The 26,502-nt window shown below is 37.9% G+C and overlaps 1 protein-coding gene across 3 annotated transcripts in view; it reads right to left on the bottom strand.

Annotated features, from left to right (window-relative positions):
• Positions 1–9,756: 9,756 nt before the first annotated feature.
• SPPL2A (signal peptide peptidase like 2A) overlaps positions 9,757–26,502 on the bottom strand; it is a 53,127-nt gene continuing 36,381 nt past the window's right edge. For 2 of the 3 annotated variants that reach the window (XM_036442285.2, XM_036442298.2), the window contains 2 exons: positions 24,470–24,630; positions 9,757–12,795 (listed from right to left, as the gene is read on the bottom strand). In XM_036442285.2, the coding sequence (XP_036298178.2) occupies positions 12,721–12,795; positions 24,470–24,630 (236 nt within the window). In that variant the 3' untranslated portion in view covers positions 9,757–12,720. Of the gene's footprint in view, positions 12,796–18,764; positions 19,853–20,089; positions 20,279–24,469; positions 24,631–26,502 lie in introns of those variants that run through there. The other variant, XR_004988721.2, reaches the window with a different exon arrangement.

The raw sequence follows: 26,502 nt of genomic DNA, 5'->3' as shown, positions 1-26,502 counted from the left end.
AAAACCTATTTGAAGAAATAATGACAGAAAACTTCTCCCACCTGGTGAAAGACATAGACTTAAAAGTCCAGGAAGGGCAAAGTCCCAAACAAGAGGAGCCCAAAGAGGACCACACCAAGACACACCATAATTAAAATGCCAAAGGTTGCCGAAATCGGTTTGGCTCAATGGATAAAGCCTCGGCTTGGGGACTGAAAGGTCCCGGGTTCGATTCCGGTAAAGAGCATGTACCTTGGTTGCGGGCATATCCCCAGTAGGGGGTGTGCAAGAGGCAGCTGATCGATGACTCTCTCTCATCGATGTTTCTAACTATCTCTCTCCCTTCTTCTCTGTACAAAATCAATAAAATATGTTAAAAAAAAAAAAATAAAATGCGAAAGGTTAAAGACAAACACAGAATCTTAAAAGCAGCAAAAGAGCCGGGACCGGTTTGGCCCAGTGGATAGAGCGTCGGCCTGCGGACTGAAAGGTCCCTGGTTCGATTCCGGTCAGGGGCATGTACCTTGGTTGCGGGCCCATCCCCAGTGGGGGGTTTGCAGGAGGCAGCTGGTCGATGTTTCTCTCTCATCAACGTTTCTAACTCTCTGTCCCTCTCAATTCCTCTCTGTGTAAAAAAAAAAAAAAAAGCAGCAAAAGAAAAGCAAGGGAGCCCCCATATGACTATCAGCTGATTTCTCAACAGAAACTTTGCAGGCCAGAAGGGAGTGGCAAGAAATATTCAAAGTGATCAATAGCAAGGTTCTACAACCAAGAATACTCTACTCAGCAAAGCTATCATTTAGAATTGAGGGTCAGCTAAGAGTTTCACGAACAAGAAAAAGCTAAATGAGTTCATTACCACCAAACCAGCATTACATGAAATGTTGAAGGTTATTCTTTAAGAAGAGGTTGAGGAGAGATTAAAAAAAAAAAAGAAGAAGAACAATATAAAGGCAATATTAACAATAATAGAATCTAAGAATTAAAATAAACAAATAAGAAATCTAATGAACAAAGTAAACTGGTGAATAAAATAGAATCAGAGAGGCATGGAAACATGGAACAGATTAACAAATCCCAGAGGGAAGTGGGTTGGGGGTGGGAGGGACGGGAAGAGATAAACCAAAGATCTTACCTATGGACATAGACTATAGTATCATGAAGACCTGGCATGGTGGGAACTGGGTGGAGGGGGGATATAGGGGGGAAAAGGGGAACATCTGTAATACTCTCAAAAATAAATATTTTTAAAAAAGAATGCTGTAGATATTAAAACAATTTAAATAAATTAAAGCATCAAAATAATAAAATAGAGCCAATATATGACATTTTAAAATATAATTTTCTCTGGCACTTAAAATTAGACACTTATAAATGTTCAGCTAATCCTTTGTTTATATAAGCAGGTAGCGATTAAACCAGTTCCAACAAATTTTGCTGTACTTTGGATAGAGGATTATTGGATTTTCTTTCTTAGGCGTTCTTTCAAAAGAATTAACCTGGCTTGCAAGAAGAAAGCTTATAAAATGGCAACCCAATATACATGGAATGTTTCACAATGTTAATCTTTAACCCCAGTAGTTTAATACACATCCTGGCATATCATTAGTATTCCAAAAATAGCACTTGAATAATTGAGAGTACGAAAATCAGCCTTCTTTTATTATATGTGAATATGCTAATTAGTTACACAATATACAACTATTAGACATTTTTTTATTCTGTCTCTTTGGCCTTAGTTTACTTTTAAAGGAGAAAAATCTTTTTCAACTTTTCAAACTCTGCCCCAAGTGAGTAGATTTAGGCAAAAGTTAGAACAAATTAGTAGTAACCATAGAGAGAAATTCCCCTTTGAATGTAACAAAGCCCTGGTGTTGATGAAGAATATTATTGCTGGGACTACACGAACTTCTCTGAGGCATATGTAAGGGTGTAATGAATGGATTACTTTGACTGGACAGAGACTTTAGAAAGGTCTAGGACTAAATGCATAAGACTATGATAAACAATGATCATTTCCTAAAATGAATTTTGATGGTGTAACTATTCTTAAATCATTTGACTCAACTACTTCCTGAAAAAGTGAAGGTGGGGGTGATGAAGGGGAAAATGATGCAGCTTATGTAAAACACCAATCCCAACATTTCCATTGAGGCAGGGATTTAATCACATAAAATTGAGGAATTAATTGTCAGATTGTACACATCAGTGAATTTGGATTTAGGGATCATGAAACTGATATAGATTTTAATTTTTACACTTTTAAAATTGTTAATTGGTTATTCTAGTTGTGAATTGTTATTCATTTGCACTGACACATCAATGTGTTTAAGCAAACCCAAGGAGTAAGATATGTAAAAAAGTAAGACTGTTTAAACTTGATTATCAAGTTTGACTCAAGTGTTTGCTTTGATAATTATTCTAGACTGCTTAAAAGAAAAGAAAAAAGATGTTCTTTAAATAGGTAAATAATTGAGAACCAACAATCTCAGAAAATGTGATTTTCTGATACTGGAAATTATTATTTCTACTATATAGCAACATGACTAACATATATTTCCTAAGTTAATAGCAATTTACTAAGATTTTAACATTTTAAGGTTATATATGAAGGTCCTAAAGTATAAGTTACATGGTATTAAAATCAAGTTACTATATGTATGTGTTTATAGGTATGAATATGTGTAGACTTACCTCACTATTCTTAAGAAATTTTCATCTTGTTTCATGAGGATCTCAAAGGGATAATATTTAGGTAGCTAATCTTAACCTAATAAACTTCAAGATCATAAGAGCCAATTAAGTATAAATTGTAACACTTTAAGTAAAACTAAACATGTAAACATAAAATAACCAAGCAACCAGCTATTAATTGGCTATGTGCTTTGAATAACATCTTATATTTTTTTTAAAAATATATTTTATTGATTTTTTACAGAGAGGAAGAGAGAGGGATAGAGAGTTAGAAACTTCGATGAGAGAGAAACATTGATCAGCTGCCTCTTGCACACCCCTTACTGGGGATGTGCCTGCATCCAAGGTACATGCCCTTGACCGGAATCGAACCTGGGACCTTTCAGTCTGCAGGTCGATGCTCTATCCACTGAGCCAAACCGGTCTTATCTAATAAAAGAGTAATATGCATGGGGTGGGGTGGGGATTGGTAAGGTATGTACACATATAATACCTTAATAAAAAAAAAATGAGGAAAAAAAATTAAAAAAGTAATATGCAAATTGACCATTCCTCCACTATGCCCACCAGCCATGCCCACCAGCCAATCAGAGTGGGCAAGCAAATTAACCTCAACCAAGATGGCTGCAGCCACAGAGAGCAGGAGGGAGGTTTGGGTTTCCCAGGCAATGAAGGAAGCCAAGCTTTCCACCTGCCCTTGCCTGCCTAAACCTCCACTCAAGGCTGCAAAATTTCAATTATAGAAGGTAAACAAATTCAAACAGAAATGGCGGCAGCCACAGATCAAGTAGGAGGCTTGGCTCCACTCCAGTCTACAAAGTTTCAATTGTAGAAGGTAAATAAATCCTAGATATCAGGACCTCCGCTTGATAAAAAAATAATTATAACCCTACACTCCAAGGAAACCTCCACCCTGATCCAGGACACCTTCAGTGGCAAACCAGCTGGCCCCCACCTGTGCACCAGGTCTCTATCCTATCTAATAAAAAAGTAATATGCAGATTGACCATCATTCCAACACCAAATGGCTGCCCCTATGTGGTCAAAAATCCTGCCCCCATGTGGACACAAGATGGCCACCACAAGATGGCCAGTAGGGGAGGGCAGTTGGGAGGCACCAGGCCTGCAAGGGAGGGCAGTTATGGGTGATTAGGCAAGCAAGGAAGGCCAGTTAGGGGTGACCAGGCCTGCAGAGAAGGGAAGTTGGGGGCAAACAGGCTGTCAGGGGAGCAGTTAGACATCAATCTGGCTGGCATAGGAGTGGTTAGGGGGTGATCAGGTTGGCAGGCAGAAGTGGTTAGGGGCAATCAGGAAGGCAGGCAGGCAAGTAGTTGAGAGCCAGCAGTCCTGGATTGTGAGAGGGCAGCAGACAGCCCTCGAGGGGTCCCAGATTGGAGAGGGTGCAGGCTGGGCCCCATGCATGAATTTTGTGTACCAGGCCTCTAGTTTAAATATAATATAGGTGCTTAATACTAAACGATTATGCTGGAACCGGTTTAGCTCAGTGGATAGTATGTCGGCCTGCTGATTGGAAGGTCCCAGGTTCGATTCTGGTCAAAGGCATGTGCCTTGGTTGCAGGCACATACCCAGTGGGGGGTGTGCAGGAGGCAGCTGATTGATGTCTCTCTCATTGATCTTTCTAACTCTATCCTTCTCCTTTCTTCTCTGTAAAAAAAAAAAAATCAATAAAATATATATTTTTTAAAAATACTGAACAATTACAAATGCATAGTTGAAGATAAGAGTAAAAACAAAAGGAACGATGCCGATGAAAGATGATGATTTGAACACACTTTGATGATGATTTTGCACCCTTGTGAAATACCATGAAACAACAGTTTTCAAAGATATTTCATGAAAAATTTCATACATATACAAGAGTAAAAACAAATACCTGTCACCTGTATTTAATGATTATCAGTATTTTACTGCATTTACTTTACCTGTTTTTTCCTTTTTTATTTTCTTAGCAGAAGTTATTTTATTTTTATTTTTATTTTTTATTTTTAAAAAATATATTTTATTGATTTTTTACAGAGAGGAAGTGAGAGGGATAGAGAGCTAGAAACATCAATGAGAGAGAAACATTGACCAGCTGCCTCCTACACACCCCCCACTGGGGATATGCCCGCAACCAAGGTACATGCCCTTGACTGGAATCGAACCCGGGACCCCTCAGTCCGCAGACCGACGCTCCACCCCTGAGCCAAACCAGTTTCGGCAGAAGTTGATTATTTTAAAGTAAATCTTAGACACCATGTTATTTTGCTCTTCTATATTTCAGCATCCTATATAATAAAAGGCTAATAAGCAAATCAACTGAAGGAACGACTGGTTGTACTGACCACCAGGGTGTAGATGCTCAATGCAGGAGCTTCCTCTTGGTGGACAGTGTGCCAGAAGCCAGGCTCATGGCTGGCGAGTACAGTGGCAGGGGCGGGAGCCTCTCCTGCCTTCGCAGCAGTGCTAATGTCCAATTGATGGCTCCTGGACTGCAAGAGGGTGCAGTCTGGGCTGAGGCCTCTAGGATATGTATAATGGAGCTGAAAATTTCCCATCAGTTTATTACATTGTAGCCATCAGAAGAGTGTGGTAGGGCAAGATATTGTGTTTGTGGTCATGCTGGTGTAAACAAACCTACACCTACACCTATAATACATCTACTGTTCTATAAAAGTATAGCACACACAATTATGTACAGCACGCAATACCTGGTAATAATCTACTATGTTGCTAATTTATGTACATACTATACTATACTATATCATACTATACTATACTACTTTTTATCATTTTTTTAGACTGTACTCTTTCTACTTCTAAAAAAATAGTTTATTGTGATACAGCACGCTGGGTTAGGCTGGCATTAAGAAGTAAGAAGTAAACACACTTCTCATGTTTACTGTGTCTCTTGATTGTATCATTTTCTCATGTGTTTGATTTAACCTGATGTTGTTTTGTACAGTGACATGCTGTGCAGACTTGTAGTCTAGAGCAATAGGATATATATACCAGATAGCCTAGGTGTGTAGTTTGCTGTACCATCTAAGTTTGTGTAAGTGCACTCTATGATATTCACATTTCTACAAAAACGTTTGGCTTAACAACAAACTTACTAGAATATACCTTATTGGTAAGCTGTACATGAGTGTACATTGCTTATTTTTAAAATGGACATGATGCCATTATCACATCTAAAAAATACCCAAACAGCCGGGACCGGTTTAGCTCAATGGATAGAGCGTCGGCTTGGGGACTGAAGGGACCCGGGTTCGATTCCGGTCAAGGGCATGTACCTTGGTTGCTGGCATATCCCCGGTAGGGGGTGTGCAAGAGGCAACTGATCGATGACTCTCTCTCATCGATGTTTCTAACTCTCTGTCTCTCTCCCTTCCTCTCTGTACAAAAAAAAAAAATCAATAAAATATATTAAAAAAAAAAAAAATACCCAAACAATAATTACTTGGTATTATATATGGTTCGTAAGCAAATTTTTCAACAGTTGGTTCACGAATGTCTTGTTCAGTTGGTTTGTTGAACTGGGTTCCAAACAATGTCCACACCGGGGACTTGGATGTCACGTCACAGAAGTTTGAGCAGCGCTCCTTCCTCACTACCCTCCATGCTATTGATTTATCATAAGAACCAATTCAGGTTCAGAATGTCACATATTCTGTATTGCAAGTTTTCTTCTTTGAGTGTCATTTAACTTGTTCTTTCATTTTCCCTATTTCTCATAGTTAGAAGTTTGTGTTCTATATAGATTTGATTAGATTCAGGGTTTTCTGTTGTTGGTTTGGAAAAAAACACCTCACGGTGCTTTGTGCTTCAACTGCAATATGTTGAAAGGCCTCCAATGACTGTTGTCTCAGTCTTAGTAACCCTAAGATTTATCAATATTTCAGGTACTCACAGTTCTTTCATCTAATGGTTTCATATACTGATGATCATTGCCTAAGCCAATTATTCCATTTGGGATTATAAGATGGTTAATTTCTAATTCTATCATTCATGAAGAGCCACAGATCTCCTCCTTTATGTAAATGGGCAAATGTCCCTCCCTGACGGTGCCAGAAAACTGGAGGTGTGTTCTCTGGAGAGTAAAATAGTGGCCTGGAGGACACCAGTTAAAATGGAGGGCACGCATGGGTTATGCAGTGAAAATGACGTTCGATGGAGTGTATATAGAATGCCGAGACTCTCCACACTTTCCCAACCACATGACTCAAGGAGACTGGAAGAGTAAATGATAGAAATAACTTAATATTTAAGTACCTGTTAGTACGATTACCTATAATAAGGTAAATAATTCAATAGATTTTTATAATTTAAATTTTGGGTCTTAATTGAAGCATATTATAGAAAGTGTAAACTGTACGAGTATATAGTGAAAAATTGGTTCCCTCTTATCCCTGTGCCCTGGCCTTTGTGCACCTTCTCTTTTTAGACACAGCCACTCTTCCCAGTTTATTTATTTTTTAAATATATTTTATTGATTTTTTACGGAGAAGAAGAGAGGATAGTTAGAAACATCGATGAGAGAAACATCAATCAGCTGCCTCCTGGACACCCCTTACTGGGGATGAGCCCACAATCAAGGTACATGCCCTTCATAGGAATCGAACCTGGGACCTTTTTTTTTTAAACATATTTTTTATTGATTTTATACAGAGAGGAAGGGAAAGAGATAGAAACATTGATGAGAGAGAGTCATCGATCAGCTGCCACTTGCACACCCCCTACTGGGGATATGCCCGCAACCAAGGTACATGCCCTTGGCCGGAATCAAACCCGGGACCCTTCAGTCCCCAAGCCGAGGCTCTATCCATTGAGCCAAACCGGTCCCGGCATTTTTTTCTTTTAAATCAATCTTTATTGTTCATATTATTACAAAGGTTCCTCATTTCTTCCCCCCTCCACCAGGTTCCCACCCCACCCTCCGCCCCTTCCCCATCCCCCATTGTCCTCATCCATAGGTGCACAGTTTTTGTTCAGTCTCTTCCTCCCTCCCTTTCCCCGATAGTAAATCCCTTTTCAGATAGTAAATCAGTTACTTAGCATTTTCTCATATCAATAATACCTCCACATGCCCAAAGATACACTTCACACAAAAGACATTTCCAAATAGGTCAACCAGCCTCATCCAGGCCCCACCCAAGGCACTCACAGATCAACACCCCAGCGCTATACTAACTCAACACATCCAGATCTAAGCCTTCATCACTTGATTCAGCAGACCCTCAAGTTCCCGCAAAAGTTTCCAGCCATGTCTGAGAGGCAGCCGTGGGGCAGGGGCAGGCAAGGAGTGAGCTGTTCCGGGCTTGGCTGCTCTGGGTTTGGCTGGCCTCTGTTGCTCTGGTTCGTTCCACAACCAGATGCTCCAGGTCTGGTCACTGCAGCTCCCGACCTAGTTGGTCTGGACTTGGCTGCTGCTGCTCCGGGCCTAGCCGCACCCGACCCGGCTGCTCCGGGCCTGGCCGCTCCCAGCCTGGCAGCTGCTGCTCCGGGCCTGGCCGTACCAGACCCAGCTGCTCCGGGCCTGGCCGCTCCCAGCCTGGCAACCGCTGCTCTGGGCCTGGCCGCACCAGACCCGGCTGCTCCGGGCCTGGCCACTCGAACCTGGGACCTTTTAGTCTGCAAGTCGACACTCTATCCACTGAGCCAAACCAGTTTCAGCTCTTCCCAGTTTTGTATGCATCTTTCCAGATATGTGGAGCTGTGGGGTGAAACAAGGTTTCTCTGAAGCAGGGCTTCCACAATATGTGATCAAGCCAAACTTTACAGAAACTTATCTGGGCTAATCACATCTGAGTCAAAATATTAGGATGGCAGTAGGATCTTAGTAATTTGTGGGAACAATTTTAGCAAAGCTAAAAATGTCATGAATATTTATCACAAGTACGATCATTCCTCAGTTAAAAAAAGTCTATAATGAATTCAGTAAATATTTATTAATGGCTATTATGTATCAAAATAAATTTCCAGTATGACACTTATGAAATCAAGGTTTTATGGATAATTTGTCAGACTTAAATAACCACACAATTTTATATGTGATTATTACCATTTGTATATTATGTGAACGTGATCTAGTTCATTTTTCAATTATTTTTCACCATTCAAAATAAACAAATTCAAATTTTATTTTAAAATAGAATTTATTGTATGGCATAGTGAATTCAATACAATAAAAAAAGTTTCCTTGTCAGTATTGGCACATAATGAAGAATTTTAAAACATTGCTAAATTAACACTTCAAAAATTTTAAATCATGTTCCATAAAAAAATAAAGCCTAATAGTGTTATAAAGTATTAATTTACACTAACCTCCATATCAAAGTGTTTAAAAAAAAGGATTCCACACTAAAACCAATAATCTAAGAAGTAAAACTTCAATCATGTATTTTTAAAAAGGTTCTCATTTAAACAAAATACAACAGAAGGTATAAAATAGGCAACAACTACAAAATTTACATTGAGTTGTTCTACTGGAAAGTTCTGCAAACTTACCAGATAAACTTTGGATATTTTTAAAAAATCCATATTCCAAAAAACGTTTACAATACTTTACGCCCAATTAAAGAAACACATAACATTAAGCATTCTACATTTTTTTCTTTCAGTTGCTACTTATTTGCCATTATTACAGGACTATTCTAAAATTTTAGTTTTAAGAAATCATTTTCCCCCATGATCATTTTCATAGATACAAAGGCTGTTCCTAAGTATAGAAACATTAAACAAGTTCACATATGTGGCCTTCACTATAATATGGCCTGAATATTATTCTATCAATCTCATTTTGTTTACTCTGAAAATTCAGTAATCCAAATCATGAGTATTACACAATTTCTTTCAAATTCCAAAAAGCTGAGTAATTTGATTCAGATCTTTTGAATTTACAGAGTATCTTTCTTCCAGAAAGCATAAAGTCATTTATATTCAGTATTTTGACTTTATTTACACTTCTTGCCCCAATCTGTTTAGAATTAGCCTCTGAGGTAAAACGATCACTGAAATTAAAAATTTTAAACTGCAGAATTTATTATTTGACATCTTCTTGAGTAAATTCAACTCTTTTCCTTGTTAATAGAAAAATATAAAGCCTTTCAAACTAGTACATTGCACCAGTTTGAAATGCAATTCCTATATTTTTGAAATCTCATTGGTTGAGATCAGGCTAAAATTTTAGAGATCAAGCTTAAATAAATTAAATACTTTTTTAGTCAAATGGAAAAATGTCTGCTTATATCTAAGGAAAAAAATTGAAAGAGCAAAAGAAAACTAGAAAGCTCATTTGTATTGAACATAAATGTATCATTTTGACAAAATCTCTATGGACATTTAACTAAAATCTATGAATGCCAACTTCAGATGGGTTAATATTTTCTTCTTTCTAAAAAAGAAATTGTGGATTTTACTAATAAAGTATTGCTCATCTAAAAAGAAAATACAAGATGAAATATAATGTATTAGAATAGCAAGGTTTTCCTCACAAACCGAATTATCTTTGCTGAAGTAAACTGAAGTGAAAACTCTACAATTTGAGATATTTAGTGATTTATGTTTGATAAGTTGCAAAAATGTTCATAGAAAATATCTAAGAAGTAACAATTTTTTCAGTAATAATATAGGATATAGTACTGTTTTTTAAGACATATTTAGTTAAAAAACCAATTTATCTTCTCCTTAAAGTTACTGGTGATGGGAAGGCAAGAGAGGAAGAAGTAATAGAGCCTTTAAAGACAAATTGTCATCTCCCCTACTCTTTGTTTACTTTGACTCATAAAATATTTTTGTACTTGGTTGCAATTTCTCTAAATATATTCAGTGGGGTTGTTAGAAGAATTATTTAAATATAATGTAAAGATGACACTGAAGATGGAGAAACTTAAGGAATTTCTCTATTTCTTTTTTAATAGCAAACTAGAAAGGAAATTTTACCTCCTTGGTAGTTAATGGTTGGATACAATAGAATGTGTATCAAAGAACTAAAATTTCATATTTACAGATTTAAATTTTCCTTAACATTCTTCATAAAATGTGGCTGAGGTTGAGGCTTTTGAATATCAAAAAGCTGGGATGAGAATGCAGATAATTTTACTAAAAAAGATGTATTTCGGCAAACATTTTATTGATATTAAAAATGAAAATATAGTTGGATCTTATGACATTTCATGTGTTCTATCAGTATTTGCCAAATAAATTAGATTCTTTGGAAAAAATTCAAACTTGATATTATGGAGACAGAATGAAGAATAACCCTTACTGGTCAGATACTTGTCATTTACCGAAGAATCTGTAATTGTATTAGGTGGACAGAGGGCTGTCAAGGGAGCTTCTCTATCTGCTACTTACTAAGCAAAAGGAACAAACAAAAGCATCTAATTCCCTCAAATGCTAAATTTAGGTCTAATACCAAAGCTCTCATTCATTTAAAAAGGCATTAGATTTAAATTTTAACCAGCTGAACTGGCTTTAGAATGAAAGAGCATAGAGTGGCTAACATATCTTGTATATTATTTCTAGAGAATGTAAAATTCCACTGCCTTTGGAATTACTTATTTGGAAATTTCTTAGGAAAAAGAAAAAAAAGGAAAGACAATTTGACCTCTGACTTCCAGGAGAATGTTCAAGGTCACAAGCAAAGAATGAGAGGTTTTTTGCATTACCCGCACCCCCCCCCCCACCCCAAAGTTATAAGGTTCTGGAGTGGTTCATTGGTCTAACCCAGCAATTTTCAACCAGTGTGCTGCACCCGGTGTGCTGCAAGAATCGTCACAACAGATATTGACTATTTAGTCAGGGGCACAGACCTCTCTCCCCTTAGATTGTCAAATAGATAAGTGAAAACAGCCGACACAACAGCTGTCCGGCGTGGATGAATCAAAATTATACCTATTTTTTTTTTGTCAGAATGGCAAATTATATTTTTGGTGTGCTGCAGAATTTTAGTTATTAGTTTATGTTTGCCATGAGATGAAAAAGTTGAAAATCGCTAGTTTAACCTACTCATTTTGCAGATGAGAAAACTGAGACATCAATGTCTGGCACCAAGACAATTTACTCACACTTCTGTCATGTAAAATTAAAATGACCCTGACACCCAGTCTCCTCTCTTTTGTCTCTCTTTCTTCGGAAGCACACCTGGTAAATTAGTATACCATCCTCCACCAAAATATAAAAGGTTAGCGGTGGTTTCCTTTGGAGAAAGGAGAAGGAATTAAGATAGTGGGGGGTGGGAGCAGGGGTGGGAGAGGGGATTGTTAGGGATTTTACACTAAGCCTGAACATCAACAGGCCCAAACTTCAGAGATCAGAAATACCACAGTGAAACTGAATTACTATAGAAATTTAAGCTTTACCTTCAAGGAAATAGCAAACCACTGAAAACTGTGGATGCCATTTTTGTATCATTTTAATGTCTAGTTCTATATATTAGGTTTCCCTATAGTGAGAAAAATATTCTAACATAAAACAGCAATTTGAAGCAATTCAGGTTCTCAAGATTAAAAAAGGAATGAATTTAAATAAAACAAAAATGTATGCTATAAACATACTCCAAGATTATATTTTTTTTAACTTCTGCAGTTTCTGGAATTTCATTATGGAACTTCCTTCTTGCATGATCTTAATCAAATTTCTACAGAGCACAAATTTTTCATAATTTTTTTCTGTAAAATCTGTTCAGAAATTCACTTGGGCAGAAATACTTTTAACTAGAGTTGAAAAGAAATAGGTTTCAGTAAGGAAAATACAGGGATGGATAAAGACCTTTTTTTTTTTTTTTTTTTAGAAAAATATACTGTATATATTACATTTTGAAAGTTATACAGACCATATCCTTATATTTAATGTGAAGGCACAACTTTAATATAGTTAAAAGCAAATGTATTTTAATCACGTATGACATAGTTGACAGTACTAGCTCTTAAAAATGTATATTTGCGAGCATGTCATTGAAGATTCTTTTAGATTGTCAATTCTAAAAGCAAAACTCTTTTTGCAGAAAATCAGTTGAAACATTACAGCAGGTCCACAGGATATTACTGTTGGATAATCTGTTCACCAGCAGCCACAGGGGTTTCTTCACTTGTTGCATAGTCCGGCTGGTCCATCATCTAGGCATAAAGATGTGAGAAAATACAAATTTTCAACTTGTACTCAATATTGACCAATTTGGCAAAAGGATTCTCAATTTTTTTTTTTAAAGAAAGATTTTCCTCTTTATTTTTAATTGATTTCTTTTAGAAGAAGGAGAGCTACAGATAGTGCTAGAGAGAGAAATATCGTGCGATTGCCACCGAACCCAAAACCTGGGTGTGTGTCCTGACTGAGTATGGAAACTGACACCTTCTGGTGTACAGGATGACACTCTAGCCAACTGAGCCACGCCGGCAGGGTGGATTCCCAATTTTTAAAAATGACTCAGAATGCTCTATGGAACTGAGTACTCCTCTTGGAGCAATGTACTGGTTCAACATCCAGGCTCCTAAGATATGATCAAAGTGACAATGAACCCTCCTTCCAAAAGCCTAACCATTGGACTCAGGGCCAATGTGATAAATGCTTTTGCGGGATCTTCCACTATTTCCATTTCCTTATGTGGATAATGCTCTACATGGCAGTAGGAGCTCCACTACAAAAGGAAGATATTCCTGATGCTGTTCCAGGACACTAGTGCAGGCGGTGCCCACTCCTAGAACTGGCAAAACTACAAGTGGCCGCCGAAACCGGTTTGGCTCAGTGGATAAAGTGTCAGCCTGTGGACTGAAAGGTCTCAGGTTCAATTCCAGTCAAAGGCATGTACCTTGGTTGCGGGCATATCCCCAGTGGGAGGTGTTCAAGAGGCAGCTGGTTGATGGTTCTCTCTCATCGATGTTTCTAACTCTCTGTCCCTCTCTCTTTCTCTCTGTAAAAAATCAATTAATTATATTAAAAACAAACAAACAAACAAACAAACAAACAAAAACTACAAGTGACCCCACAACTCACTGTGAGACTACCTGCTGGTTTGGGACAATGTAACCTGGATGACACCTTGAATTGACCTTAAGATAATTTAAAAATGATATGTGAGCCCTGGCCAATGTGGCTCAGTTGGTTGGACCCATGCACCAAAAGGGTGCCAGTAGGATAGGTCTGGGCACATGCCCAGGTTGTGGACTTGATCCCCAGAGGGGCTGAGCAGGAGGTAATCGGTCAATGATCAAAGTTCCACTCTCACAACAATGTTTATCTCTCTTTCTCTCTAAAAACAAATATATTTATAGTATTCTTAAAAATGATATGTGAAATTTTGTATGACAAAAGTTTCTACTAATAAATAACTTGAAGGTACTAAAAGGCCAAATGATACTAGAAAACAAAATCAAGAATACATTTGCTATAGACTGATTTTAGAGGAATTATCAGTTAAACTTTCTCAAATGATCACTTCAGCTCTGCCTATATTCCCATGGAAATCTTTCTATATTTGGGAATGAAGAAACAAAGTGTTGGCTGAGACTGGTCTGGCTCAGTGGATAGTGTCAGCCTGTGGACTGAAGGGTCCCAGGTTTGATTACGGTCAAGGGCACATACCTTGGTTGTGGGCATATCCTCAGTAGGGGGAGTGCAGGAGGCAGCTGGTCGATGGTTCTCTCTCACCAATGTCTCCAACTCTCTATCCCTCTCTCTTCCTCTCTGTAAAAAAATCAATAAAATATATATTTAAAAAAGGAACAAAGTGTTTAAATTGTTTAAATTTTTGTGTGTGTGTTTTTACTCTGCTCTTCAGATAAAATTACTTTAATATGGAAAATTGTCTTTGTAAATATTGTCAAAGATTTTTAGGTAAATGATTACATTTCAGTATTGGGATATACTTTTTTGCTTTCTCTTTTATCAAGAAATAGAAGAAAATACCAGCAAGATAGTGTTCCTGTTTTTGTAAACTGATCCCAAAAGTTTTAGTGTTTTTTGCAAGAGGAGGTAGAGAGAGGAATCATTCCCAAATGGGGTCTCAGGACTTGCCAGGCAAGAATAAGCCGGACCTAAGGCATTTAACTGACAACTATCTCAAGTAAAGGAGATAGCTTATACAGCCCACACCTGCTGATACTCTCGGAGCCTTCTCAAGTCCTCAAACTATCAGTTTTGAGGTCCCCTATTTGCCAAACATAACGCCCAGATGAAAGTGGTTACATGTTTGCAGCTCTTCGAGGGGGGGGGGGGGAAAGCCAAATCAAAACAGGTAGCATATTTATTAAAAGCATTTCACTACATGAAACATAAGATGAAGTTGTAGAAAAGTTGATTTTAGTAATAATTTAAATGAAGGAGAGGAAGGAGAGGCATGAAAGATATATTTAGCCCCTCTTCTTTCTAAAAATGTGGAAGCTCTGGGTGGAAGACACTGGGGCTGTGGTGGGGAAAGAGAAAGGAAGCGGCCTCAGTAGGATGGGCTGAAACCCCAAGACCTATTTACTCTGGCAAATGTAACCTAATGAAATAATAGCCTACATACCTAAGTTATAACATGCTTCTTTTTTCCTAATTGGCACTTTAATCTCTAAGTATAGAAATACATTACTTTTTAAAAAACACTTTCAAAAATCAATTTATTCGGAAATAAATATCTCTATTCTGTATTTACTTTTCTTTAATGACTTATCAATAAGAAAAATATTATGCTAAGCTAAATACACCAACCAGAGTCATATAAATATCACATGATCTCACTTATATGTAGAATCTAATGAAAAAATTAAACCGTCCGACAAAACAGATCCAGAGACAGAAGCATGGAACAGACTGATGAATCTGAGGGAAGGCAGAGGGTGGGGATAGGAGAGTGGGGAGAGATTAACGGGGAAATTTAAATGCATGGACACAGACAATGGTGTAATGAACACTTGGGAGGGGTGGGTGCCAGGTGGAGGGGGTCACTGGGGGAAAAAGGGAGACACCTGTAATACGTTCAACAATAAAGATAAATTTTTTTAAAACTCTCTATATACATATATAAAACAAATAATATAGAAACATCATTTACTAATAGCCCTGCTTATTAATTAAAAAATGCATTTTTATTGATTTCAGAGAGGAGGGAGAGACAGAAACATCAGTGATGAGAGAATCATCGATCAGCTGCCTCCTGCACGCCCACCTCTACTGGGGATACAGCCAGCAGCTCGGGCACAAGCCGACTGGGAATTGAACCAATTGAACCGTCACCTCCTGATTTGTAAGCCAATGCTCAACCACTGAGCCACGCTGGCCGGGCTAGCTCAGCTTATTTATAGTTGATCCAGGCTCCAGAAACAGTCTAATAAAACACTCATTAAAGCGGGGTAACCGGAGAGTTGTTGACACTAAAGCGAAGTTGTTCTACTATCTCTACTCTCACTTGTCAGTCACAGCTTGTTGCTTCTAAAAAGAATTAGAAGCACTAGTAATATTTAACAGAGACAATCCCACTGTTTACTGATTATCAGCATACAGAAAACTTACTTCCCACCCAGAGTAAAATTGCCCAGTGGAGGTGGCTGCAGAATTCTAAACTCCAGCCCTGCCCCGTGTGGTCAGCAGTTAAGAGTGTTGGCCCATACACCGAAGGGTCTCAGGGTGGGATTTCCAGTCAGCTGGGTTACAGTTTCCATCCCTGGCAGTCATGGCTCATGTGGGAGGCAACCAATCGAAGTGTCTCTTTCATATTGATGTTTCTTTCCCCCTCCATCCCTCCTTCCCACTCTCTCTAAAGATCAACAGAAAACATATCCTCAGGTGAGGATTAACACAAAAAGAAAAATATCTAACTGCAATGATCTAAGAATAGAAATAAACAAAAATCCCCTAAAATGATTTCTCTTAATTGTTTTATGTGCCAAAGAATGCCACTCAAGAGAAAGGAACCTTTATTTACACTAGTTAGATCTTGGACTTTGAGTAAAACTAAATATATGAAACCAAATACTGTACTCTTGATGTATTCTAGAAAAAAAGTTGATAGAAAATAGTGATAAATATTTTTGAGCTACAGAGAATACAATTACGATTTCCAAATTAGTATTATTTTAGTGATATCCTATAGAAATGTTACTTTTTAAATTGATCTTAGAGAGCAAGGAAGGGACAAGGAGGGAGGGAGGAAGAGAGGGGGAGAGGAGGAGAGGAAGAGAGAGGGGGAGAGAGAGAGAGAGAGAGAGAGAGAGAGAGAGAGAGAGAGAGAGAGAAGCATTGATGTGAGAAACATCTCAAGAATTGGCTGACTCCTGCATAAACCCCTACCCAGCATCAAGTCTACAACCTGGACATGTGCCCTGATGGGGAACTGAACTGGTGACCCTTTGGTGTACAGAATGACACACCAAATCAACTGAGCCACACTGTCCAGGGCAGAAGTATTACTTCTTTTGATCAGAAAAACTCATGGAAAGGGCTGAGAGACTCCAAAATAAATACTAAATTATTTCAATGAAATCTCTTAAGTTTCAGCAACAATGAGGCATGCTTTGCCCTTTGAAAACAACATAAAAGGCTACCAGGATACCCATGACATTGGAAGTCTCCAGTGGAAAGTCCTGCTTTCCCCACTTGTACTACACTCTAACATCAGGCATTAGAATGAACCAAATGATTAACAGCATAAACTAACATGCCATCACTTTTGAATCCGACTTTATTTTATATTACATGTTTTATATTTGATTATTTCAAAACAGTAGCAAAAACTTTTGGCATTTGCGGAGGGTGCTGGAAGAGTTGATAGAGGACATAAAAATGGTGGATGAGACTTAACTTAGGCTGGTGAACACACAATACAGTGTACAGATGATGTGTTATAGAATTGTGAACCTGAAACCTGTATAATTTTGTTAACCAGTGTCACCCCAATAAATTCAATAAAAGTAAACTTCACTTGCAAAAAAATGATTATATATAAAGATTGTAGGCATTTAAGTCTAGTTTAATGTTTTTAAAAGTGATTCACTATTATAATACCTTATAACAATTTTGGTAATTTTATGAGGTCTGCTAACATACAATCAGGAAGCTTGTACACACACACACACACACACAGAAATGAGTAAAGGTCATTGAATTAAAGACTGATCATTACAGCTGTTTGCATGAAGACTTTCAATAACACTAACTGAAAACGTACAGTGTATAAAACACTGTTGTCAGCATAGTGGGCTCTTAACACCTAGGAGCTAATATGTAATGAGGGAGGCAAACAAAACTATCGACACTACAAGGCCTGATGTTGTAAGTATTTAAAGAACAATTAAAAAAATACGAGGAAAAGTGACTTAATTTCAATTGGGGAACCCTTAGCTATATGGTTGGAGAAAGGAGATTTTGATTTGGGAGTTACACAGGAATATTCTGGAAACAGACTGGCAATGCTATAATAACAATGAAAGTAGGAGAAGAGGAGGGAAGGGAGTATTATGATACTGTTAGCCTAAGAGATGAGTCAGAAACTGCCTGAGGATGGTCTTTAGCACTGGCCCTCAGGCCTGTCTTACACTGGGTCCATACTAGTCCTGTCCCTATTTTATCAGGCTTATCGAGTTTCCCTGCCTACTTCAACTGATTTCAGCAACCAGCCTAATCTTACCTGATTTCAACAACCAGCTGTCTCACCAAATCTTGGGCCAACTCACCACCATGGATCACACATTCTCTTGCCTGCCTATAGATCCAACCTCATTTTTCAGATGAGGAGACAGTTTTAAGAGATTGAGTAATTTGCCAGAACTGATGCCAAAGCCTGTAATATACTGTCTGTATGTAACCTATACTATACCACAAATGACAACATTCAAGCTTAATTAATTTTAACTTTAAAGGTTAGACAAAAACTATGAGAGATTTTCTTTTTTCAAAAACCTTAACCAGGGAATAATTTTGTGAAGGCATTACATTTTATAAGTTTCAAAAATGCTAGTTTTCTAGAAAAACAAGATTTTCTCCTGGCAGCAATTTATAATATCCTACAACCAGCTTGCTTGATTAAAATTTCAGCAAATTTCATTCTTCATATTTTAAAAAATCTGTGCACAATAGGAAAATGACAGCATTTGACAGGTGTTTTTCCCCCCCCTCTGAGACTGTGATGGCTATCAAATTCTTTTACAAATAAGTTAAAGGAACCAGATTTAACAAAGACCCAACGTTTTAATACCCAAACCAGGAAAATGTAAATCTAGTAACTGAACTAAAAAATTACAGCCAAACCAACAAATGAACCAAAACAACCACAAAAAAATCAATTCTCTCAAATAATAATAGCAAATACATTTGTCATGCTTATGCTGTGCCAGGCATTACACTAAGCATTTTACATATAATATATTACAATAATCCTCTTAAATAGGATGACGATTATTCCATTTTACACTAGAGGAAAATGAGGCACTAAGAAGCTAAGTAACTGGCCTAAGGTCACATGGCTGATAATGAACAAAATCAGAGTTACAATGCAGTCAGTCTGGCAGCAGACTCCACACTTTTTTATTACATTATTTTATATTCTGAATGTCTTTACCTAATAAAATCATGACACCACACTATAAAAGTGAGAAGTGTTATAACCAAAGTTGTTCTATCTTTTCAGACACTTTCAAATGGATTTTCCTACAATTAATTGTCTTATTTAGCTACTAAATATGGTCAAAGCCCTGGAGTCTGCCCTTTGGGGCCGTTTACTATTGCTTTGTGTCCAGCTGCATGATCTCTCTTTCCCTTTATATGTAGCTGCTGTGAAGCAGAAGCATAATTTTTTTCAAGATCATAATTTTTAAGAGTGAAACTCAGATGGTCCATGGCAGAGCATCTGTTTAAAGGAAATATAATGCATTTGTTGGTTGAATTCCTTCCTTACCTACCATCATCCCCTTTCCCTTCAATAAATATCATGGAGAAGGGAGGAGAGGTACTACAATAAACCTGAGAAAAAGTAAGCTGTAGAATATTTCCAAAGGGACACAATGTTATTACATATATGTATATCACATCTCTAAACATTCAACTCTTTATACTATGTGTTGGCATAAAAAGATCTGGAAGCTCCACATAATCTGTTCAAAGTATCTGCCCCCAGAGGGTGGGTGTGGAGATAAAAGAGCTAGAAAAGGGCCTTCTATGTTTACTTCAGACACGATCGTATTGCCTTTAAAAAATGCAAACATAGGGCCGAAACCGGTTTGGCTCAGTGAATAGAGCTTCGACCTGCGGACTGAAAGGTCCCAGGTTCGATTCCGGTCAAGGGCATGTACCTTGGTTGCGGGCACATCCCCAGTGGAGGGTGTGCAAGAGGCAGCTGATCGATGATTCTCTCCCATTGATGTTTCTAACTCTCTATCCCTCTCTCTTCCTCTCTGTAAAAAAATAAATAAAATATATTAAAAAAAAAAAAAATCAAACATCGCCCGGCTGGTGTGGCTGTGGGTGGAGCGTCATCCTGTGTACCAAATTGTTGCCAGTTCGATTCCTGGTCAAGGTACTTGCCCAGGTTGCAGGTTCAGTCTCTGGTCAAGGTGTGTGCATACAGGATACAGGAGAAAACCCGCCGATGTTTGATGTTTCTCTCTCTCCCCCTACCCCTTCCTCTCTCTAAAATCAATAAAAACAAAAACATTTAAAAATAAAGTGGAATTTAAAAATGCAAACATGCATTACTTTGTAACTAAAACACACAAAAAATAATCAAAAGTAAAAACAGGGCTGGAATCTATATAAAAATATTAGTTCATTACCTGCCAATAACATTAACCTAGACTTTATTATAATAGAACAAAGATGACCAGGAGTACTCTAATGAACATCTTTTCATATCAATTTTACCTGAGTTTTTATTTTCTTGACAATGTGCTGAAGAGAAGTTACTGGGTCAAAGGAAATGGTAAAATAATGTACAGTACATGCTTATGAGATAACACAACATAGCCATTAAAATGATTTTTGCAAGAAATTTAAAATGAAATAACTAACATGCAGTGGAGAAATAAGATAGAAAACTATTTAGAATATGGGATCATCCATTCACCTATCCATTTATCTAGGAAGGCGTAAAAAACACACACCTACATCTTAGGAGTGGCTATCTCTAGGTTGGTGGGATTATTGGTGGACTTCATTTTCTTGTCTTTTCCTACATTTTCAAACTTTTCTGTAATAAGCACTATTTTTATAATAAACTACTTCAAAATCTGTACAGGGTGGGGCAAAATTAGGTTTACAGTTGTTCATCTAGAAAATACAATACTAGCAATTAATAATAATACAAGAATAAACTGTTTCATATACCAACAACTATAAAACTATTTTTGCCCCATCTGTATCAAAGAGAAGGGACAATTTTAGAAATAAGAATAGAATGCAAATAACAAGAAATACATTTACTTCTGTAAGATATCATATGTGCTCTCACCAACAATCCCAAATTTAATGTCTAACCTAAGTTTTAATGCTAACCCTAAACAAAATTCCCCATGTTGTCTATCACAATCAGTTAATCAGATAGGTGCCCTAAGAGTTAGAAACCTCTTGCTCACAATTCTTCCTGAGTCTTTTCTCTCCCTTTATGCTCTCACTCACTTAAGTATGTTGATGACACTCCCAAATTTCTATCTCTACTTTGACCTGTCTTTTGCACATCAAGGGACATTTATTCAACTGCCTAGTATTTCTTCCTGGTCCTAAAGATATTTTGAAATGTTCAAAATTGAATTCATATTCAACATTTAACTTGTCTAACACTGAATTTATCATCTTGTTCCTCAAATTTGCTGCCAGTTCTTTATCTCAGTGAATGATATCACCATCCACCCACTCAGTTACTTAAGCTAGAAACTTTGGACTTTACTTCCTTCTCCTCCCCCTCCATTGAATCTATTACCACACCTCATTAATTATGACTTTATTTCTCTTGACTTTGCTCACTTCTATAAATTGCATTACACCCCTTTAATCTTGCCGCTTAATTTCTCTTGACTTTGTTCATCTCTCTCAATCGCTCTGCCTTCCTAATTCTGGCTACTAGTGATTCTCATTGTAATAGCTGGCACTAGGAATTGAACTCAAGCCCCTTTGGTGCGCAGGCTGACACTAACTACTGAGCAACATTCTAAATTTCTTAAAACCCTTAAATGGTTCCCAATGTTCTTAGCATAGTATTCAAATGCTTTAATATGGTCTATAAGATCCTACAGGTTCCTACCCTTGTTTCCTTCCCGTTTTTTGTGTGTTTTTAAAAAATATGTTTTATTGATTTTTTACAGAGCGGAAAGGAGAGGGATAAAGAGTAGAAACATAGATATGAGAGAAACATCCATCATCTGCCTCCTGCACACTCCCCACTGGGTATGGGCCCACAACCAAGAATTGAACCTGGGACCCTTGAGTCCGCAAATCGATGCTCTATCCACTGAGCCAAACGGGTTAGGGCTCCTTCCCCAGTTATCATTTCCTACAGCTCCCCTATGCTTACTCAACATTACAGTCATCCTAAACCACATTTGGTTCCTAGAATGTGCCATACTCGCTTCCCTCAAGTCTTTGAAGAAAGACATGGCTTCCTCAACATGGAATACCTGGCTCAGTTAAAGTCTCAACATAGAGTTAAAAATTAAAAAAAAAAAATAATAAATAAATAAATAAATAAATAAATAAATAAATAAATATATTTTTATTCATTTCAGAAAGAGGAAGAGAAAGGGAAGAATCAGAAATATCAATGATGGGAGAGAATCATTCATCAGATGCCTCCTGCATGCCCCCTACTGAGGGTTCAATCCCCAACATGGGCATGTGCCCTGACTGGGAATCGAACAGTGACCTCTTGGTTCATAGGTCAACACCCAACCACTGAACAACACTGCCCGGGCAAATTTAACATTCTTTAAAGCCTTCCCTAAATCACCTTTGACTCGCTCATGAACTTATAAGCACTGGGTATCCCTTGCTAGCTTTCATGGCACCTACCATAAGTAGTACAATTATCACCCTGTATCATTAGTGACTCCATCTGTATCCCCCACAGCACTCTCACTTCTAAGAGGCCATGAGACTAGACCTGTTTCTAACTTGTTCATATTTTATCACCAGCTAAAATAGTACCTGAGTCACAGAACTGCTCAATGAATATTTACTAAATGAAAAAATATAAAATTATTTTTTTTAAATGATGATGAAGAGCCTGGCTGGTGTGACTCAGTGGTTGAGCACTGACATATGAACAATGAGGTCATGGTTTGATTCCCAGTCAAGGTACAACCCTGGGTCACAGGCTCGATTCCCAGTAAGGGATTTGTAGGAGGCAACCAATCAATGATTCCCACTTATCAATATTTCTCCCTCTCTCCTCTTCTCCTCTCCCTTCCTCTCTGAAATCAATAAAAATTTATTTTTCAAAAATGAGGATGAACAGCATTTATTGGGTTGTGGCTTTCAAAGGCTAGTCTAGCAGTAGAATCTGTGTTGTAGGATATACTTTATTTTTTTTTAATCTGTAAAAAAGTAAAAATTCTGTGTCCTCTTAATGGAAAAGTTGCAAGCTATCTTACTAGTTTAGTCACAGATCTTGCGACTATAAATTAATTCTTCTATGTGTATAAATACTACATTTTGAGACAATGGCATTGTGAGGTAGCTAAGGCAGGTGTTGTTACTTTTATCTAAATTTCAGAGAAATTACAAAATTATCAAAAAAGTATTCCAGACCAGTGCTTTTCCAATTGGTCTAACTTAATATGTTAATCACCTCTTGTTAAATAAAGGTGATACTACAGACCAACTACAAGATGAATATGAACTTTGGACTGTTTATCTACTAATAGAATTGCGTCATCCACCCAAAGTACCTCTGTTTTGTTCATGTGACCACTGACACACATGCATGGGGGGAGGGGTGGAGGAGTGCAGTTTGTGGTAATAGGGCAAAGCAGCACTAACTGACTCGTGAAGGGATCAATGCCATGACCCTGACCTCCATGGCTAGGGTTTCCCAACCCTCTTACATTTCAATGCAAACAGATTTTAGTGGAATACCAAGACATCCAGAAAAAGGAGAAAGGAGTTTAACTTCAATGAAGGTACAAGTCAAACACAGTAGTCTGGTATTAAGAATTTTTGTGTCCTAGAATTTTACAAAAAGGTCAATCTGAAATGAGTGTCCTATTTAATTTATTTAGGCCCATTTAGATGTTGAAGAGGGCATACTTTTTTTTTAATCCTCACCCGAGAATATGTGTGTTTTTTTAATGACTTTTTTTTGGGGGTGGGGGGGAGGAAACAGAGAGAGAAACATCAATCACTTGCCTTCTGTACATGACCAACCTGGGATCAAACTTGCAACCTTTTGTTATATGGGATGATGCTCCAACCGAGCCACACTGGGCAGGACCAGGGTATACTTTTTAACTGCAAAACCTTAGAACCCTCACTCTAAATAGGTAATGTCAGTCTCCAAATCCAGTAGTTAAACATAGTTTTATATTCCATGAAGTCTACTTTAGTGTGCATTCTGAAAACATGTCGAAATGTGTTTTGCTTTTGCCTGATGCCCTCCCACTCCTTCCTGAGTCACCAGGATTTTGGCATCAGATTGCAGTGGTGATGAAAACTGATGATGCAGCAGGTGGACAGGAAGGGGCAGTAGTGGAAAAAACTTAAAGGACATCCTAAGAGATCCAAGATAAATATTTGGCACATCAGAGCTTAGATATATATATAGGCAGTTCCAGCCAAAGTTAGTCACTGAATTAGTTCATAAGATAACTTGGCATCTAAGATACAAGCACATACCTGATAGCTGTTTCCTTTCCAGAACTTTTTCATTTCTTTACGTCTCCAAGCAACAATTGAGGCAGTAATAAGTGTGCATGGTACTAAATAGAGGAGAGCAGGCTGCCCCTTTTTCATAAGCACCAGAACAACAAAGGTAATTATCATGCCAACAGCATAGGCTGCAAAAAGAATACCAAATATCAGTCATTTCTGAATGCTTCCAAAGGTGAATTTTAAAATATTTAAAAATATATTTTTCTATTGGTTTCAGAAAGAGGAAGGGAGAAGAGACAGAAATATCAATCATGAAAGAGAATCATTGATCGGCTGCCTTCTGCATGCTCCCTACTGAGGATCAAGGCCATAACCCAAGCCTTTAACTGGAAACGAACCTGGAACCCTACAGTCTGCAGGGTGACTCTCTGTCCATTTGAGCCAAATCAGCTAGAGCTTCTTTTAAATTATTTTTTGTTTTTTATTGCTATTCATTTCAGAGAGGAAGGAAGAGGGAGAGAGAAAGAAACATCAACGATGAGAGAGAATCATGTATCAGCTGCCTGCTGCACACCACCTACTGGGGATTGAGCCTGCAGCCCAGGCATGTGCCCAGTCCGAGAACTGAACCGTGACCTCCTGGCTCACAGATCAATGCTCAACCACTGAGTGATGCCAGGCGGGCCAAAGGTGGATTTTTAAAATCCCTAGTTGAAGTACTGGTTTTCAAGTATTTGAGGATGATTTTTCCTATGTCTTCTTTTCATAATTTCATTATTTTCCTAGACAGTAATTAGGAGAGACATTCGATAGGGCTTTTGAAAAATATGGAAACTGGTTAGTATAAATTCTAACCATCAATCATCTTACCTAATAATAGACAAACATGTAAATTGACCATACCTCCATCACACCCACAGCCAATCAGAATGAGTATGCAAATTAACTCAACAAAGATGGTGGGTTGATTTGCATATGCAGACTCAGAGGGGCAGGATGCCTCTATTGGGGGGCAGCAGAGGGAGTTAAATGAGCAGTGCTCTAGTCAGAGGGGGGGACTTGCCAGCTCCCGGGTGGCTGGGAATGAAGTCAGGGAAAGGAAAGCTTAGCGCATTTTCCGGCGTATAAGACGACCCCCTAATTTTACAGTTAAAGCATAGGTTTAGGCCTATATTCGCTGTTTAAGACTACCCCCCACTTAAAGAAAAGACTTACTTTGCCGTCAAGATCTGCAGGTAATTTTTGTGCAATTTTGGTCTTTTGCCCCCAATTTTCGGTTGACTTTTTTTCATTTCAAAAGTCATCTTATACTCCGGGAAATACGGTATTCTTTTTTTTTTTTTTTTTTTTTTAAAATATATTTTATTGATTTTGTACAGAGAGGAAGGGAGAGAGATAGAGAGTTAGAAACATCAATGAGAGAGAGTCATTGATCAGCTGCCTCTTGCACACCCCCTACTGGGGATATGCCCACAACCAAAGTACATGCCCTTGACCGGAATCGAACCCGGGACCCTTCAGTCCCCAAGCCGACACTCTACCCATTCAGCTAAACTGGTCTCAGCTCTTTTTAAAAAAATATATATTTTATTGATTTTTTACAGAGATAAAGAGAGAGGGATAGAGTTAGAAACATCGATGAGAAAGAAACACCGACCAGCTGCTTCTTGCACACCCCTTACTGGGGATGTGCCCGCAACCAAGGTACATGCCCTTGACCGGAATTGAACCCGGGACCCTTCAGTCCACAGGCCAACGCTCTATCCACTGAGCCAAATGGGTTTCAGCAGGAAAGCCTATTCTTGCATGAATATTGTGCAACAAGCCTCTAGTAGATAAATATAATTATTCAAAAAATGTCTCATATACCTGTCACCATTAAGGATTTTGAGTTGTCTCACATTTTAGGTAACTAAAATTGGGACCTGTAGGTACTAATGATTGCTTTGAAAAAAATTCTTCACATTAATTATGTATTTCCTGGTCTTGTGCAACAAGAGAATACCAAATATCATTTCATCTTTTCTTAATGACCCAGGGTCTCATTTTGAAGATGG

This window comes from Pipistrellus kuhlii, unplaced genomic scaffold, assembly GCF_014108245.1.
Source record: "Pipistrellus kuhlii isolate mPipKuh1 unplaced genomic scaffold, mPipKuh1.p scaffold_m20_p_1, whole genome shotgun sequence".
Taxonomy (NCBI): domain Eukaryota; kingdom Metazoa; phylum Chordata; class Mammalia; order Chiroptera; family Vespertilionidae; genus Pipistrellus; species Pipistrellus kuhlii.
This window is presented reverse-complemented; position numbering and strand designations above follow the sequence as displayed.